This window comes from Martes martes, assembly GCF_963455335.1.
Source record: "Martes martes genome assembly, chromosome: 1".
NCBI classification, from domain to species: Eukaryota; Metazoa; Chordata; class Mammalia; order Carnivora; family Mustelidae; genus Martes; species Martes martes.
In genome coordinates, this window is record NC_137888.1 from 110,513,015 (window position 1) to 110,530,346 (window position 17,332).

A 17,332-nucleotide genomic window follows, 5' to 3' on the forward strand; every position below is an offset into this window, starting at 1 on the left:
CATGTTATCATCTTTTTTTTATGTCATTAATATTAAATTGACATATAAAGTTGGACCAAGTACAACGAATCAAGCAGTAATATCAACTATGCATCAATGTTTAGGTCAACTACTTACGTGTCACAATCTGTAGAACAAGGGCGGTATTAATTACGGTAGTGTAATATTTACTCTGGGACAATGGGAATGAGAAGAGGGGATCGTCACTTAGGAGCATTTTTTTTTCTTATTTTAAGTCCTTTGTAAATTGGTTTCTCATATATAATACAGTAGACAAATCTTTGTTATGTATCCTATTGGAGAATAGACCAGGATGATCAAATATTTACATATTTGTGGAGAGTAAAATCAGAGGGGTCTCCTCTAGGGACCTATAAATAAGTGAAAGGGCAGACTAGCGGCAACTCACCAATAGTGCTGGGACTTCTTTATGAGCAGCACTGTTGAAAGCAGGAGTAGGAAGGAATACTAACAACGAACAGTGTCACAGTCCAGTTGATTTACTTCGGTGTGATTTACTGTTGGTGGAAGAAAGTTGACTGAAGCCTTTGGTCAGAGATCAGGAAGACTGTTCTGTAGCTTCCTTCAGTAAAGTGCTGGTAACAGCTCTGCCAGAGTCTTGGCATCAGGCCCACTCCAAACTGTGCTCACCATCACCACGACAATTTAAAGATCACTTAAAGAGTCTGCATGGAGACTTCTGGCTCTGAGCAAGATGGAATAAACTCATTTCTCCATAGATCTTCCCTTATTTCCCCCTAAAAACTCTGGATGTATTATAAAGGACCAACACAGGAAGACTGAAAGGTGGGACGAAGAAGGTGGACTGTCTAGGGACCCAGCACTTGAACCTAGTGGTGAATTTTCTGGATTTTCTTTTTGTCTCCCAAGTATCCCAGATTGGAGATGGGAAAACCTACAACCTCGAAATGCCAATGGGGGTGGACAAAAAAGCCCCCCCCCCAATCATGCTCTGTCAAATTGTAGGACCAGAAAAGTTAGGCATAACAGAATGGAAATGTTTGTGACAATAGTATCCTACTCGAGCAAACACAAGGGGAAAGAAACCATGTCCTCCCCTCACTGGCCAGCTGGCTGAGCAGAGAGCCCGGACTTCCCCCACCACCACCTTCCCCAGGAGTAGCAGGCACAACTTCCCATCCCATCTAGAGAGTAAGGAAGACATTTCAGAGAGGACGAAGGCAGATAAAGGGATTCTATTAATATTTAAGAATATTTAACATATCTTTAAGTATTAAGTGGGCAGTCCTGGGCAGACCCCTCTAACAACCGACATAGGAAACTGATGAGAATGAACTCTGGCAAAGGTTTGGGAACTGAAAGTACAGTGTGGAATATGGCCAGGTTTTCATACAGGCCTCTGGAATGCAGGGAACTGAAGCAAATTAGAATAGCACTACAGAGCCTCTGTAAATGAAACGGGGTTTTCTGAGTATACTGTGACACATGTGCAAAGACAGGGGTACCCACCTTTAATTCTTATGCATGGACGTTCTGATCCACTGTTATACATCCAATTTAAAAACTTTCCGTGGTACTCGGAAACTGCAGCTCAACCCTTTTCAGATGTTACCTCACAGACACTTGAGCCAGAAACCAGAGGACTGATGTGGAATATACATGTGGATATTGTTACAGCTAAATATTACACGAGTGTGTATTCCCAGCGGTGTTTTAAGGCTTGGTACTGTTTTGTTTTGTTTTGTTTTCTCTTCCCTTATACACATTAGGTAAGTTATTCATAAGGAATGTGCTGGCGATCCTGGTCTAAGATTTCATTAACCAGAACGAAGGAGGAGGACAGAAAAAGGGATGTAGAACTTTTCTAATGAAAGAAGTATTTAGGGGCTCCTGGGTGGCTCAGTAGGTTAAGCCTCTGCCTTCAGCTCAGGTCATTATCTCAGGGTCCTGGGATTGAGCCCCACATCAGGCTCTCTGCTCAGCGGGGAGCCTGCTTCCCCCTCTCCCTCTGCCTGCCTCTCTGCCTACTTGTGATCTCTGTCTGTCAAATAAATAAATAAAACCTTTTTTTTTAAAAAAAGTATTTAATGATCACCCATCTATGGGTATAAGACAAATTTTCATTTCATAAGATCACAGAGTCTTATTAACTCTGGATGGGAAAAAAAAATCAAATCTTATCTACCTCAATATCACTTCTGTGCTTGTTTACCCTTAAATGTAGCCGCCCTATGAAGCATTTGTCAGATTCTTGTTCAGACACCTTCTCCTGGGGCTCTCGATTATATCTGAGTAGCTCTTAGTGTTAGGAAAATATTCCGTATTTGAGCCAAGATCTGGTTCTCTGTAACTTCTGTTACATGAACCTAGTTCTTCAGTTCCTCGGTGCCATGAAGATCAACAATAATGGTCTCAAATAATGATCTTTTTTTTTTTTTTTTTTTTTTTCAAATAATGATCTTTTAAAAACCATTTGTCTTAAGTCTTTTCATCCCTATTTCAACTCTTCTCTTATAAAACATAGTTTGAGTCTTTTATCTATCTCTATCCTTCCTGAACATACTCGAGTTTGTCTAATACCTCTTAAAGTCCCACCAAATTAATACTAGTGTGATCTTCTTTCAGGTTCTGCTTTGCGGTGACTGTCCTAAAGATGAGAACTAGCATCAGACACACCGGGAGGACTTCCTTTCCTGTGACCTTTCAAACTCATGGTATCTCATTCTACTTTGTATTCCACTAGAATCTCATCACTTTCTTCTTTTCCGCGGGTAGATGGCATCACTGTGCCAGTCCACTGAAGCATTTTAGAACCTCCGGCTGGCAGAGAGAAACCGGCTCTTAAAGCCATCCGACACAATGCTGCTCTTCTCCTAAAGGACACCTCAAGACCTAGAGAGAAACATTAGTGATAAAACCAGAGATAGAGCCAGGGCACCTGGGTCGCTCAGTCATCTGAGCATCTGACTTTGGCTCAGGTCATGATCTCGGGGTCCTGGGATCTGAGCCCTACAACAGGCCCTGCTCAGTGGGTAGTCTCTGCCTCTCCTCCTGCTTGTGCTCTCTCTCTCTCTCTCACCCTCCCCCCACTTCACTTAAATTTTGAGATTTTAAATAAAATCTTAAAAAAAGAAAAAAACGAGAGATAGAGCCTAAATTGCTTAATCCTAGACTAATCATCCCTCCCATTATTGAGTACTCAACCACTTACCTGACTGATACAGAAGAGGCAGTCATATTTTTGGTGTCTGTGATAAAGAGATGTTTTTTTGGATTCCCAAACCTAGGCCATCCCCCAAGGGTACTCAAGATCAGGGTGGAGAAGAGGCTTACGGGGGCTTAAAATTCCCAAGATGTGTTGGTCTGTGGGAAGAGATTTTATCTACTAATAAGAAACAGAGAAGGTTTGGAATGTGTTTGAACAGAGTCAATTTTTTTTTTTTTTTTTTGGGAAAAATACAAAGAAGAGGCCACAGTCTCAAGGAAATTGTGAAATCAAAGGGTCAGAAAATGTAGTGGGGAAGAGAGCAAAAGGACTTTTTGCAACACAGTCCCAAGTGTCCAGTCACAGGATAATTTTTGTTTTAGCTCAGTGATGAGAGGAGGCTGTGCTCCATTGTGTAGAGAAGGGAACTCAAAGCCAGTAGCTCGAACAGAGCAGATCAGGTTCCGGTTTTTTGGGTCTCAGAGTTTTCTGAACCTACTACATTGTGATTATTCCCTCAGTTTATCATGATATATTGGCTTAACTTTTCTTTCTTCTTTCACCTTCCCTCACAAGCTTGCCTTCTGCCCAGACGCCAAGAAGCAAAGAATAAGTATTTTTGTGTCACTGCCAACCTAGGTGAGCCCACAAACTTTTTATTAATAGCTTCTCATAAGAACCCACTGAAATAGGTATGACTATCCCATTTTCCAGATAAGAAACTTAGGTTCATATAAGTGAGCTTCCCCATGGTGACCCAACGCATAAAAGTCAGGACTTTTTGAAAATACGTCCATTTGATGCCAAAATGCCAGCCATGAGAAGTACGTGAGAACTCAGATTTTGTCATCAGAAAAACCTCTGTTCAGATTCTAACTCTGTTATGTTGTACTAAGTGTATGTTCTCAGACATATTATTTAAACTTCTACCTTCACTGTTCCTGTAGCAAAATGAAAATTATACACTTAACCACTGAACAACATAGGTTTGAGTTGTGCAGATCCACTTACACAAAGATTTTTTTTCCCAGTAAATACTGCACAGTGCTATGAATGTATTTTCTCTTCCTTATTATTCTTGTTTCAAAGATTTATTTATCTGAGGGAGAGCAATAGAGAGCGTGCACACGCATGCCAGGCAGGGGGCAGAGGGAGAGGGAGAATCCTGAGTAGACTCCCCACTCGGCAGGAAGCCCCACACGGGCTCAGTCTCTGGACCCTGAGATCATGACCTGAGCTGAAACCAAGAGTCAGACGCTTAACCCACCTAGCTACCCCTTAACCCGCCCCTCTTCCATATGATTTTAAGAACATTTTCTCTAGCTTACTTTATTGTAAGAATATAGTATATAACACATGTAACACACAAAATATGTGTTAATTGATTATTAAGCTATTAGTAAGTCTTCAGGACAATAGAAACTACTAGTAGTTAAGTTGTTGGGGGGTTGTTAAAAGTTGCATGAGGATTTTCAACCGTGTGGGGGTTGGCACACTTAACCCCCACATTGTTCAAAAGTCAACTGAACTAAGATCTGTAGTAGGGTTATTATGAGAATTGGGTGGGGAAAATTTTGTAAAGCTTTTAGCATAATACCTGAAACAAAGTAACAAAATAATATCTATTATTACTAAGAATTATAGTTCTAAAACATACTGCCTCAAAGCTAAGTCTGATGTTTGGTTTTGGTGGGGTTTTTAAAGATGATTTTATTATCTTTCCACAGAGATAGGCATGGAATCATAAAGACCGTGAGTAACTTGGCGTAGCGTTAAACGGAAGGTTGAGCTACTCCTAGGATTTCACAGAAACCTCGAGTGGAAAAGTGACATTGCCCTTAACAAACTTAAAAAGTCAACTGAAGTTACAATCTACTATATATATATATATATATATATAATCTATAGTATATTATTATATATAATAATATATTATTATATATATGTCACATATATTATATAAAATAATATATTATTATATATAATATACTATAGATTATATATAATATATTATTATATAATAATATATTATTATTATATTTATATTAATAAAAATAAATATTACATAATATATATTCATATATATTCATATATTACCATATACTGATTTTTTTCAAGCCTCAGACCAGTACACATTCTTTTAAAACTTACAATCACTCAAATGTACACTTAAAACAACCTGTACTCCGGATTCAATGAATTATCCAGCTTTTCCACCATCTCTGCTTCCAAGAGCCTTTCTTTTGTAGTCCTGTTTTCCTGTCTCAAAGTTTAAAATTACCGGTGTTTTCTAAATGCTCACATGCCACAAATCTTTAAGTTCTGTCTTTCTTCCCATCTAATTCTATCGCTGATACAGAACATCTCTGACCTCCCACATAATCACGTAGGAGTATTGGGTTTCTCCAGTGACAGATTCACATTATAACTGGATACTCACTAATTCCCCTCAATGAACTATGACCTACTTGAAGGTAGAGAAAATGTCTTCTTCATCTTCACATCTTGTAACAGAGCTTGGAAAATTCTGTAACTGCTGCATTGAGAAAGCAGTGTAGTTTCATGTAAATTAAAAGTGAGCATTTTTACTAAGACCCTCTCTTTTTTTTGTTTGGTTTCCTGTGGCATTTATTTATTTATTTACTTGAGGTGGGGGGGTCATATCATTTGGTGGTTTTTCAGGGCTGTGCCCATAGAATCTCCCCCAAAAGGACACCTTCCTTCTCTGTGTCACTGAGGAAATGGAGCAGCCCTGCTACCCTAGGCTTTCTCAAAGCAGAAACATCTGTACTGTGAATGGGGCCTACAGCATTATAGCACTGAAGAATGACCAACATTTGCTTCCAAAGGACTGGCTCTAGGGCAGGCACGGATGTCAGTGTGTGACGCCCACATGTTACTTCAGGCAGCATCCTTTTACGTGGGGGACCCGGCTCTTTTGATTTCATTGCTCTTATTTTCCTGTACTTAATTATTTCTATCCTCTCTCCACCTTTCTCCCTTTATCTTCCTATCTCCCTTTGGTGGGGTGTGAGTGTTTGTGTCCTCCTAAAACTTCTGTCTTGAAACCTAGTCCCCAACGTGATTATCAGGAGGTGGGCATTTGGGAGGTGATTAGGTCATGAAGGCAGAGTCCTCGTGCATGGAATTAGTGACCTTATATTGTATTGGTGACCCCAGAAGCTTCAAGGCCCCTTTCGCCATGTGAAGTCATAGCAAAGCAGGACTCTCACTAGACACCGAATCCATTGGTGCCACCATCTTGGCCTCCCAGCCTCCAAAACTGGGAGAGGGAAATGTTTGCTGTTTACAAGCCACCCAGCTTGGGGTGTTCTGTGATAGTAGCCCAAAAAGACTGAGGCACCTTCTGACTCTCTCTCTGTCTCAATCTCTATGCCATTTCTTCTTTCCTCTGACACCCTCTTATTTATGGTCCCCACTTTTCACACTTCTTCTGTTTAGGGTTAGGTCAAGTTATTTTCTAAGATTACACACGACATAGAGCTAACCCCAAGAAAACTAAGAGTTGCAGTGAATTATTTTTAAACGACTGAGTTTGGGTGTACTCTGAGTAGAAAGAGACCTAAGTTAATTCTGGAGTCTGGAGTTTAGCATTAAAAAGCGTTAGTTTGTATTGCTACAGCAACCTGTCCCATCACGTTCAGTTGAAAAGTGTAAGTAGAGAGAAGCCAGAGGCTCTGCTCTTTCCCGCAAGCTGAATTAGTGCACCCGCAGGGAAGGACAAGCTGCAGGATATAAGCTCCGGGATTTGTATCTTGGAAAAAGCAGCTCTATTTCCAATGAGTTTCCCCTTATAAAAGGTGTCAAATTATAGTTCAACATTTTCGTTTTCATAAATATCATGACTAGTGAACACATTGCTATCTAGCATGTATTGTCAAAGACTTCATTTGTACTTATCTCACCTTAATGTCCAGTTATCTCAAATATGGCCAAATATTGAAATCAGTGGTTCCCCATGTGAAATGATTTTGACCCCCCAAGAGACATTTTGCAATGTATGAAGACTTTTTTTTTTTTTTTTTTTTTTTTTGGACACAGCTGGGAGGGGTCTTGAATGTAGCTACCACTATCTAGTAGGCAAAGACCAGGGGCACTGCCAACCATCCAAAAATGTACAGGACAGCTCATCGCAACAAAGAATTATTCATCCCAAAATATCAATAAACCAAGATTTGGACACTCCAGCTGAAATGCCTACTGAAACCCTACAGACTCCACAGCATAAGTGAGTCTGTGGCAATCCTATAGAAACAATGATTGACTGTGAAGGTCTCTGTCCCTGGTGCCATTTCTAAATGCCACATACTAAAATCAGATGCTGACTGTTGATTCTGGATTCAATCTAAGAAATATTATTAAGAAATAGCTCTTGCTTCGGTGGGGAAATAATTAGTATGGTCTTTTGGGTTAGTCTTTGATACTATAATTTGAGGTCATTCTTTTAAAAACAGCCAAATCTGGTTTTAAGGTAATTCACTGTGTCTGGAGTCCTAATTATGTGTTGATTTCTTCATGCAAGCCTATTGATCTTGGCAGAGTAAGAGCTAAAAATTTAGCATTCAAGCAGGAAAAACAAATCAAAATTGGCTCACTTAACGTTTCTGTGATTGAAGGTTTGTTAACAGTTTCTCTGTTTTGCTTTGGATTTATTTATTTCATTATATTTCTTGTTTTCTCCAGTCCCTTCCTGAGTTCCAGTCTAATTACACTGCAATCCTCAGCAGTATCCCATTACTTGAACAAAAACTGAATCTACTTTTTGCAGATAATGAATTCCAGTAGGATCATTCTGATACCCCTGAGCTCCTGGAAAATCTGACATCTTGGGTCTCTCTCTCTCTCTCTCTCTGGCTCTTTTCCTTCATTTCCCTTCCAAAGAAGAGTCTTTGCCTTGTTCATTTGCATTAGGCTTACTGGGGAAGAGCACTAACCCAGGTTCCTATACCTGAGTTTTTCACAGAAGTGGGCAGCATAGTAGTTCAGGAAATAACATTGCATTAGGGAGCTTTTATTTTCTGGGCTTATCCCAACTAACAAATGATGTTTCACTTTAATTTGGTTGAGTTTTTGTTTTTAGTGTGAGTCTTACAAACAGTGGTCATCAGCAATGTCACAGATGTGGAACTCAGGGTTCTTGGATTCTAACCCTGGCTCTTCCATTAAGTTGCTGGATAAGTTTGGACAACTTGATATTCTCTCAGGCTCTATTTTCCCATCTGTAAAATGGGATGGTTAGAACACTGATGTTCCATGAATGTGGCAGTAAGCAGCTGCAGAAAGATGGGGAGCTGGGAGGGGAAGGGAACATCTTCCCAACATATGCCCAAGTCATGCACAGGGCATCCAGGGGAAAGAACATTGAAAAGTTTCACAGAGGTAGATGCCAGTGTCTGCGTATCCAATTAAACAAGAGGCTCTGTGGCCTTCAATTCATTAGAGCCAGAGACCTGACATTGCTTCTACCACTACCTGCTTTTCTCTCTCCTCTATAAACCCCCTCAACCTTCTCCTTTTCAGATGCGATTGCACTGTGTGGACCACTGACAGGACAAGGGATCAGTGAGGAAAGGCAGAAAGAGAGAAGTACAGAAAACAAAGTAAAGCAGAAAGGGGTGGGGCCAAGTGAAACCAGCTTCTTCTGACAATAGTCTGCAACCCTCTTCAGTCCTGAAAACCGAAAATCATACACTCAGCACTAAAGCGTACCAAATCATTTTTTTAAAAAATGATGTGTTTGGGCCATTTGGCAAATGAGGGTTAGCTCTCATGGAAATTACATAGCTAAGAAGTCAGACAGCAGGAAAGGAGGAATGGATAAAAGGACAGAAAAAGAATTATAGGAGAAAAGCTGAATGGAAAAAAAGACAGGAGAAATTATTTTTCCTAATGAGAAACGCAAAATTTTCCACCAGACAACTATGACTCTTGGCTGAGTGGCCTACGTATCATGTGAATGAAAATTCAGGGTGGGCAGGCCAGTCTAGGGTCTGTTCTGTCTCCGAAGGCAACAGGTCCACTGCGGGTCTCAGCCGCACCCGATTCACCAGAGCGCCCTTCAGGAGGTAGCCATGCCCATGGCACAGAGTCTGGAAAGAGCACAGGCCATAAATTAGAATACCTACCTTCTGTCCTCAGCCCCACCTACTGACTCTTCTTGATTTGTCATGGAAACTGAGGCCAGTGTCATCAGCTATTAAGGGACAGGGACAGACTTCAAGATCTTTGAGGGTCCTTCAAGCTGTAGAATTACATAGTTCCAATCCATAGTACTTGTTGCCCTTGCTTTCCCACATTTCTTGGGCAAAATACTGATCCCTCTCTCCCAGCTCGAAGATCTGTAAGGGACTCTAAGAAACCCAGTTTACTTAATTCCTTGGCAGTACAAAGGAACCATCATTACAGAAAATTTTAATTTTCGGTGAACCCACCCACCTTTCAGAATGTGTCAACTCCCCCCAAGAAGCAAGCTGACATTTTATCAGACATTCCCAAAAGAATTCCACACAGCTATCCCTTTGGAGTTTATCAGGGGACAAATGATATTAGTGACAGAATACACTAGATTCTCAGAGATGGGATCTGGGAAGAGAGACAAGCAGTTTACTACTTTCCTTTATTAAAACCTGCAAAGGAATCCCTGATTCACCAGACTAAGGAGGAGGTAAGTAAGCAGTTGCTACTCTCATCAAACTGAATTTTAAAGCCTTGGTGGCACTATTTGTAATCTCGACGGAAGACTGATAAAGAGCTGACAGGGCCTCCAAATGGCCTGCCCCCTCTGGGAGATGACTAGGATCCCGAATCCTTGGCTCAGGACCTAAAAGCTGCTAGACAAACAATCTCCCGTGTTTCCTTCCCAAGAAACAGGACAGAAAGATGGTACAAATGGATTTTGATGACTCGAGCATAAAAAAAGTCTCAATTGTGAGACAAAAAAAAAAAAAAAAAAAAGGCCTCACCGTCCCCCCACTTCCCCCGAGGAAATAATCCCTAGGACAATTTCAGAACAGCTATTTCAAGAAGATATAAAGTCAACTTCCTATTTGAAATAATTTGGGGACAAAATGTACAGAGTCTACATATACGTTTAAAAAAAGAGAGAGATTTGAGAATGGGATCCCCAAAAGGTTTTTATTCTGAACGAACAGTTGAGACCTAGGGTTTCCATTTTGTGCTTGTGAAGGCATTCATCTAGAAAGAAAAAGAAGTTGATAAAACAGATTAAAAGTGAGAAAGTTCCTTGAGTTTACTCTTCTTTTCTAGAAACCACTAATAAAGAGATTATGGTCCAGAGAAAGGGAGTTTAGGGAGAGGACTTCGGGAGGGAGATAGGATTGCCTAACTTAATTGCTATTTCCTTTTCTCCCCCCCCCCTTTCAATCCTGAGAAGAAAAACAAAGGTCAAATGGCTCAAAGCACCAACTCAGAAACAAAACAGGCAGGGGCAAGCTTGTTTTAAGTAAAAAAATAAAAATAAATAAGCGCCACTAGTTTTTTGCTTTTTGTTTTTTTGCTTTTTTGTTTTTATTGAGTGGCTGGGAACAGTGGGAGAAAAACAGTCACTGTCAAAACTATCCCTGGTGATCAAGCACAAAGATAAGGGGAAAAAACCAACTTTCTTACATTTCTTTAAACTCAACAAATGTATGCAAAGCAGGCACAATGTGTCAAGGGTTTTCTAAAGCACAGTTTTAAGTAGTAATTAAATTAGGAAGGAAAGATGGAGGGGAAAGGAACAGAATTCTACAACATTAGCCAGAACTTACAAGTAGGGAGAGAGTGAGAAATCAAGGAATCTAGTCTTTCCGCGACTTTGTCCCGCATCTGACCAACCAGGACACCAAATAACCAGTGTGAGAAAACCCCCTGCCACCACTCAGAGACCTTTCTCCACAATATTTCATACATAAGAAACCAAGCTATTATTGATTCCACAAACATACACTGAGCATTTACATACATCTATGTACATATACCTATTTGTATGTAAATCTATATACATTATAGATGTTTGGGGAGTATAGATGCTGAGGACCAACTCAGACCTACAGTACCTAAATCCCTCATTTTAAATCATATTTTTCATGCCCAGATGATTAATAAGAATCCTTCACCTAATAATCATCCCAATCTGGAAACTCCCACTTTGGGAGATACAAAAGTGACTAAGATAGCTCTTTGATGTCAAGGAGTTCACATCACTGATAGGCAAATACATGAATTCTGAAAGAACAAAGTTCAGAATGAAACATGAGAGGAAGAGATTCCTCGCTGTGGACATTCAAAGGAGGCAGAAAGGGTATTCTTCTTTTTTTTTTAAGATATTATTTATTTGACAGAGAGAGATTAGAAGTAGGCAGAGCAGCAGGCAGAGAGAGAGGGGGAAGCAAGCTCCCCGCTGAGCAGAGAGCCCAATGCGGGGCTCAATCCCAGGGCCCTGAGATCATGACCTGAGCCGAATGCAGAGGCTTAACCCACTGAGCGACCCAGGTGCCCCAAAGGGTGTTCTTGTGTGAGAGTTGCAAAGGATGTGAAGGAGGGCCTCACAGAAACAGGTATATTTGTGTTAGGACAGTTACAATTTGAACAGGTACAGGAGGAGGAGGAAAAATCTACTATTAAATTAATAATAAGAAGAAACAGGCCCTGTCCTGAGTACCTTACATAAATCTTCTCTTCAATCTAACCTAAATCAATCAGGTAAGTCCTATTATCTCCCCATGTTACACATGGAGAAAGCGAACCTCAGAAAGTGTATGCAATTTGTTCACGGTCACACAGCCAGAGACTGAAGAGGTAAATTTCAGTTCTAGATCTATCCCAAGCCAGAGCCCACCTGCCTCCTAGAGAATAAACAAAACCCAGGTATGCAAAATAGCAGATAGAGAAGACCAAGCAGCCATCGTTCCATCTGGCGGGAGGGGGTTGAGTGGGGCAGACAGCCCCAGGAAGAGAACAGGGGAGGCAGGATCTGGATGCTGCGTTCAACTATGTGGGCTTTATAAGGCAGCATGGAGAAACCACTGAAGATTTCTGAGCAGAGCATACCATGATGAAAGTTCTATCTTGGGCCTTGGGCTATGAATCATGAGTTATGTCTTACAATCTGAAATGATAAAAATCGAGGTTTGAAGAGTCTCACCCTGCATTTAAACAGAAAGGCGTGTCTAGGAACCTGGTGGAACTACTGCCTCATCGCTGTCCAGACAAATTCCCAACATGCCCATTCTCAAGGAATATTCTACAGAGCAGAGCTTAAGATAAATGCAATGAGTCTCTGTTACGCCACAGGACAAGGACCTACTCATCCCTGGAGCTGTCCAAATCAGGCAGAAGGAGAGCCCTAGGGATTGCAGCATTCCCTGCGTCCTCAGGCGACCCAGGGAGGAGGGGGGGGGTTGGCAGTGGGCACAGAGCAGCCATGGGCATCAGTTACTGGCAAAGGCCAGACTCCCGAATATCAGTCCTGGGCTCCTTTCATCAAATCATGTTGGCTCTGCCATTAAATATGTAACACTGATTAAGCCCCCTTCCCTCACCGGCTCTCCCTTTCCTCATCAGTGAAATGAGACATTGAACTTGCCGGGACTCGGATTTCATAATTCTCAATACATTTTCCTCTCCAACACACCAGGAGAAAGGATCTGCTTCCATCGGTGGCTCACTAACTGGGGTCTGGTGGAGGAGCAGCAGCTCCCAAGAGCTTCTAAAGAAGCTGGGAGATCCTAACACAAGAAGAACTGTGCTTCCTTATCTCTAGGAAGCCCACTAGTTCTGACCATATTACAGGATTCATAGTTTTCAAATTCTGGCTGCAAACTCCTCATTGAATTCAACGTGGCCCAGGATCATCCTTTTCAAGTGCAAACTGGATCACAGAGGTCCAAGGTTATTCAACAACATGAGGGGCCTTGCTTATATCTGAGCACATCCGGGGAACTCCACATTCTATCACTGGGGAGTAAACACTTCTGAATTCAGACTTGTCAGAGCCTGACAGCACTTTGTTGTTATTTGAGAGCTCTGTTTTACTCTCAAAAGATGGTGTCTGCGTGCATGGGTGCGTGCACGCCTGCATGTGTTTATGATTAAAATTCCCAGGAAGCCAAGCAGAGACTGAAATTGTGGAGCTCGTAGGAGAGGGGAGGGGAAGAACCATGGTACACCTTATTACACGTTCACAGAGACACTCGTACAAACTCAACCATCAAAAGTGAGTTTCCAAAGAAATACAAGTATCTCCTCCTTAAGAGATTATCAATTATATAGATGCAAGAAGCTTTGCTTACTAGAAGATACTTACTCTGTTCTTAGGAACACTGCTGGTCAAATGGTTCACATATTTTGGGGAGAACGTGTTAAAACTATGTTGCTTCATCAGATCACACCCAACAGTTCACACACAAAGGTGCCCATGAGTAACTAATTCCTATAACCAATTCCGTGCAAAAATTTGAGGCATCTCAAACCTACAGCTTCACCTTCTTTGACCTCTGACCAGGGGACTGAAGCAGAATGACTGATCTATGTAACATTAACAGTGATGTAAGCTTAATTACAGAACTAGAGAAACCCACATTTTGAGAGTTACCTCATGGTTATTTGTTTTTATAGGACTGGAGAAGAATATTCATTTCTTCTCCAGACATGAGAAAGGAGACTCTCCCCAAAATGGGTGACAGAACTATCAGCCTGAGTGCCAACCTTACATCGGAGACTCCTGGGAAGACCATGCTAACAGGACCAAACTCAACTACCCACGTTCTATCCTGGGAACTGGCTCAGGATGTCTTCTGCTGTCAGGTACTTAAGGTCTCCTCCATCTCTGCCACTGACTGATTCTCTAAGACCACCGAAAATTAGGCCATTCATCCAAAAAAAGATCACATTTATACTTAATGCATGGTTTAGCAAATTCATCAAGAAGCAAAAACAAGCAGAAGACAAATCCTTGAAAGGTTCAGGCTTGATCCTTATTTCTTACCCAAGATATTAGTCTAGTGGACCCCAGCCCCTTGGCCCTAGCACTGGGCCTTCAGAGTTCGTCTCAGTTGTGATTTCCTGAACTCCACAAACAACTGCATATGTCCAGGGTGTCCTTCCCACAGGAGCACAGACCTTGTGGGACAGTGCACGTGGATCTGTATGTGGTGTGTATTTCTGCCACCCTAGAAATGCAGCCTGGCCTATTGGCTAATGCTAGTGGAAGCCAACCCACAAAGCTGCCACTTTAGCAGGTATGGAGGAGACACTGACCCATTGACTTAAAACCCAGAAAGTAGAGAGTGTGAGAGAAAGTATAAGTTCAGAGCAACATGGATTGAGAGAGGGGTGTTTCCAGAAGCACAGATTGAATTCTCTCTGCTGAAGCATCAAGATAGATCTTCAACATTGTGAATGTGGATAAAATACCAATATACACAGAATACCTCCTGACACTAACTTCAGGCGGGCTGAATACACACACACACACACACACACCCAAAGGAGAATACTGGGCATCTGATGTCAAATAACTCACTCCAATGCTTACCTCCAGGAATTGGAAGTTGTCTAGTAAAGGAGGCACAGTCAGCACTTTGGGTACTTTTACGGAGATTGACTCACAGAGATTCACTTCTCCCACCACACCTTCTCTTTAACTTTTGATCTTTACTGTTTTGTAGGCGCAGGGGAGAGTAGAGGATAACAAATTTGTTCCAGAGCAATTCAACTTTTAATTCTGCTTTATGAGTATGTTTTCTTGTAAACTTCAGAGAAAAGGTGCAGAGTGGAGTGTAGGAGGGATGGGGGAGTGGAGAAGGAAGAGAAACGGGGGTGAGGTTAGACCAAGAAATGAAGCGAGATTAGACCTTATACTAAACCCAGCTCTGCCCACGTCTCAGGAATTAGTGCTGAATGGGTACTTTAAGCATCATTTTATCAATGCAGTCCCCTTTTCAAGAGGCAAGTTGATGCCCAAGGAGCTACAGGTTTGCGCAGGTTCCACCTAGTGTTTGTTACCGAGCCTGGGACACCAGAACCTAGATGCACAAACGCGGGACAGGCAGGTCCGAGGAGACCCACCCTGAAAGGTTAATGAGCAGAGCGCGGGCTCGAGGACTGGGGCGGTGGGGAGGGCTCTAGAGTGTGTCCCGGAGTCGCAGGGGGTTAGCGGTGCGCTCTGCGTACCTTGATGTAGGCCCGCTGCAGGTAGTTGTAGGGCACTCTGCGCTGGAAGTCGCTGCGCACATCCTCGCTGACGCGGTGGCGGGACGCTGGGCCCCCGAGGCGCTGGCTCTGGCAGCTGCGGTAGCAGCGCGCCCGCTCCAGCAGCGCGCGGAAGAACGGCAGCTCGGCCGCGGGGCCGGCGCCTGGGGGCGCGAGCGGGCGGCGCGCGGCGCAGTGGCGGGCGCAGCGCGCTCGGACCTCCCGCAGGCGCCGGTGGCTGCGCAGCGCCGCTTCCAAGTCGCGCACCGCTAGCTCGTAGTCCTCGCTGTAGTAGGCGGCCACGCCGCTGGCGTAGAGCAGGTCGAAGGGCTGCAGAGGCCCGGGCTCACGCTGCTGCTCCGGACGCGGGCTGTCAGGGGGGCCGCCCCACAGCGGCGGCGGGAGCAGCAGCAGCAGCAGCGGTAGTAGCGGCGGCGGCGGCAGCGGCGCCCAGATGCGCTCCCGCATCCTCCGGCGCGGAGAGGCGCGGGACGGCCACGCTCCCAGACGGCTCCCGGCACCTGGCGTCAGGGTCGCGTCTCCCCGCTCCGCGGAGAGAGCGCCGGCCCCGCCGCGATCCGGCTGCCCCGCGAGCCCCAGGTGACCGGCAGCGCTCAGCGGACTGAGAGGCGGAGGCCGGGTCGGCCGGCCGCTCTTAAAGGGACGCCCACAGCTCGCACGCTCCTCCTGCTGCCCGAGCCTCCGCGAGCCGCTCGCCGGCGCTCAGCGCGCCCTGCAGGCCCCGACCGCGCCGCCCGCACGCCAGGCGCCGCACCGCCCCGTGCCAGCCAGAGAGCGGGCGCTGCTTGAGGCCAGCCCAGGGCGAGAGCTTTCCACGTGCGCTCCCTTGCGCGTGGCAGAATGGATGGAAATACTCCCTTTATAAAACCCGGCTCAGTGAGGTTAGGACTCTCGTTAGGACTCATACATTTTCTGGAATCGGTGCATGACCTCGCAGTTTGCAGAGACCTTCACCTTTAGAGGAAGCACTGAAGCTCCATCTCAGGCTGGGAGGAAAGCACCAGGGGCGGAGGCTTGAGGAGAAAGGCAGGCGATGAGTTCAGTGTATAGAACTGTGAAAAGGCGAAAGAAACTACTCAAACCTGGGCCTGTGGAATCAAAAGCTTGCCTCTCCTTCCCTTAGCAAGGGTCCCTCCCTTGCCTTCGCACCCCATTTTGCAGGGGTGTGTGTCTGCATTGGAGCAGGGGTAGTGGCAAGAGAGAAGCAAAATAGCCCACCTTTCTGTGCACAGACCATATCACAGGACCTGGGGAACCTTTGGAAGACGGCGAGACTGCCCTTACAGTCTGCCTGCTAGTGTACCAACTGTGTGCCTTTGTGCAGCTGAGTCTCCGTTTCCTCATCCCCTACGAGACAAATATCTCAACACATCAAATGGTTTTCAGATATAAATTCTTATTCTAAGAGTTAAAGAGGCAATTCAAAATCCCAGTACCCCTGGACTTAAGCAATGGATATCAGTCTAGAGATGAGAATGCTGAAAGAAACGGTTGCCAGACTTCAACACAACTTTCGCTGGAGGTTTTTATGTTCTTCTGCTTCTCCTCTCCCATAAATACCTTCTGAGCCACGGTGTTCCCCTCTTTCCTGTCCCTTGGCTCCAGACTCTCACAGAGATTCCGGAGAGCTTACTCACTGGACCCTTGACTCCTCCAGCCTGCCTCCTGAAGGCATTCCTGTGTTCTAGTGCCTGTGGCAATTTCCCCCAGTCTCCTTGGCCACTGGGATGGTGAGCAAGAGGGGAGGGGGATGGGAAAGAGCCACAGGTATCAAGTAGTTGATGTGAATGTTCAAAAAAAGTCTTTCCTGTGGAATCCCCACTATGCTGAGGAGGTTGCTGGAGTTTTGTGCTCATGCTTTCATTCATTTTGTTGGGTTTGACCACTCTGACCATGAACAGCCTTGGCTTT

The 17,332-nt window shown here is 43.9% G+C and overlaps 1 protein-coding gene across 1 annotated transcript in view; it reads right to left on the bottom strand.

Annotated features, from left to right (window-relative positions):
* The window catches only part of P3H2 (prolyl 3-hydroxylase 2), a 152,098-nt gene extending 136,073 nt beyond the window's left edge, over positions 1 to 16,025 (bottom strand). The window contains exon 1 of the mRNA XM_080812076.1: positions 15,383 to 16,025. Coding sequence (XP_080668202.1) covers positions 15,383 to 15,868 — 486 coding nt within the window. The 5' untranslated portion in view covers positions 15,869 to 16,025. The remainder of the gene's footprint in view (positions 1 to 15,382) is intronic.
* Positions 16,026 to 17,332: the final 1,307 nt, after the last annotated feature.